Raw genomic sequence first — 1063 nt, forward strand, 5'->3', positions numbered from 1 at the left:
ATATATATATATATATATATATATATAATATAAATGATATATATATATATATATATATATATATATATAATATAAATGATTATTTTGAAGGCAATGATGTTAAAACCTGGGTAAATAAATTATTTTTTATTAAACATAGGAACTTTCTGCTACCACTTTTTACTATTTCAGTTCTGCTGGTAACAGTAATTTTGACGCCTGCTATGCTGCTACAAGTAAGTTTGTCAAGGAAAACATGAAACCTGTTTCAGAACTGACCAACCACCACATTATGGCATTCTCTTACTTCTATGATCGAGCTGTTGACATGAACCTCATTGGTAAGAATTTTATTCTTTCTGCAGACATCAAATGTTTGAACTGACTTAATTCTGTAATGAAGTTGACTGACTTCATCGTCATCTTTTTTTGTTTTAATACTCCCTTTACATTCTTGCATGAGTTGGATAGAATTCATTGAGGCTGATTTTCTACATCTGGATGCCCTTTCTGTCACCAACTCTCACCTATTTCCAAACAAGGTAATATTGCTCCACAGGTAGACAATTTTCCAATGGAAGATTAAAAACAAACAACACTTGTTCACAACCATTACATGATGTCAAAAGATAGAGACATGCACACACACACACACACGCACACGATGAGCTTTTTTTCAGTTTCTGTCTAGCAAATTCACTCACAAGGTTTTGGCCAGCCTGGTGATATAGTAGAAGATACTTGCTTTGGTTACCATGTAGTGGGATTGAACCTGAAACCATGTGGTCAGGAAGCAAACTTGTTAACTACACAGCCATCATCATCATTGTCCTCATTTAACATCCTCCCTCCATTATGGGTTGGACAATTTGACAGGAGCTGACAAGTTGGAAGACTGTACCAAGCTCTATTATCTGCTTTGGCATGGTTTCTGTGGCTTAATGCCCTACCTAACATGAACCATTCCACAGAGTGTATTGGGTGCTTTTTATGTGGTGCCAGCAACAGTGAGGTCACAAGTCACTTACAACACATGACCCTTCAACTGGCATGGTTTCTGTGGCTTAATGCCCTACCTAACATA

The 1063-nt window shown here is 36.2% G+C and overlaps 1 protein-coding gene across 3 annotated transcripts in view; it reads left to right on the top strand.

The window, feature by feature from the left end:
• LOC106877907 (ectonucleoside triphosphate diphosphohydrolase 5) overlaps nucleotides 1–1063 on the top strand; it is a 34055-nt gene that overhangs the window by 28865 nt on the left and 4127 nt on the right. For all 3 annotated transcript variants that reach the window (XM_014926959.2, XM_014926958.2, XM_014926957.2), the window contains exon 10: nucleotides 172–320. In XM_014926959.2, coding sequence (XP_014782445.1) covers nucleotides 172–320 — 149 coding nt within the window. The remainder of the gene's footprint in view (nucleotides 1–171; nucleotides 321–1063) is intronic.

The sequence above is a fragment of the Octopus bimaculoides genome, chromosome 11 (genome assembly GCF_001194135.2).
Source record: "Octopus bimaculoides isolate UCB-OBI-ISO-001 chromosome 11, ASM119413v2, whole genome shotgun sequence".
Taxonomy (NCBI): domain Eukaryota; kingdom Metazoa; phylum Mollusca; class Cephalopoda; order Octopoda; family Octopodidae; genus Octopus; species Octopus bimaculoides.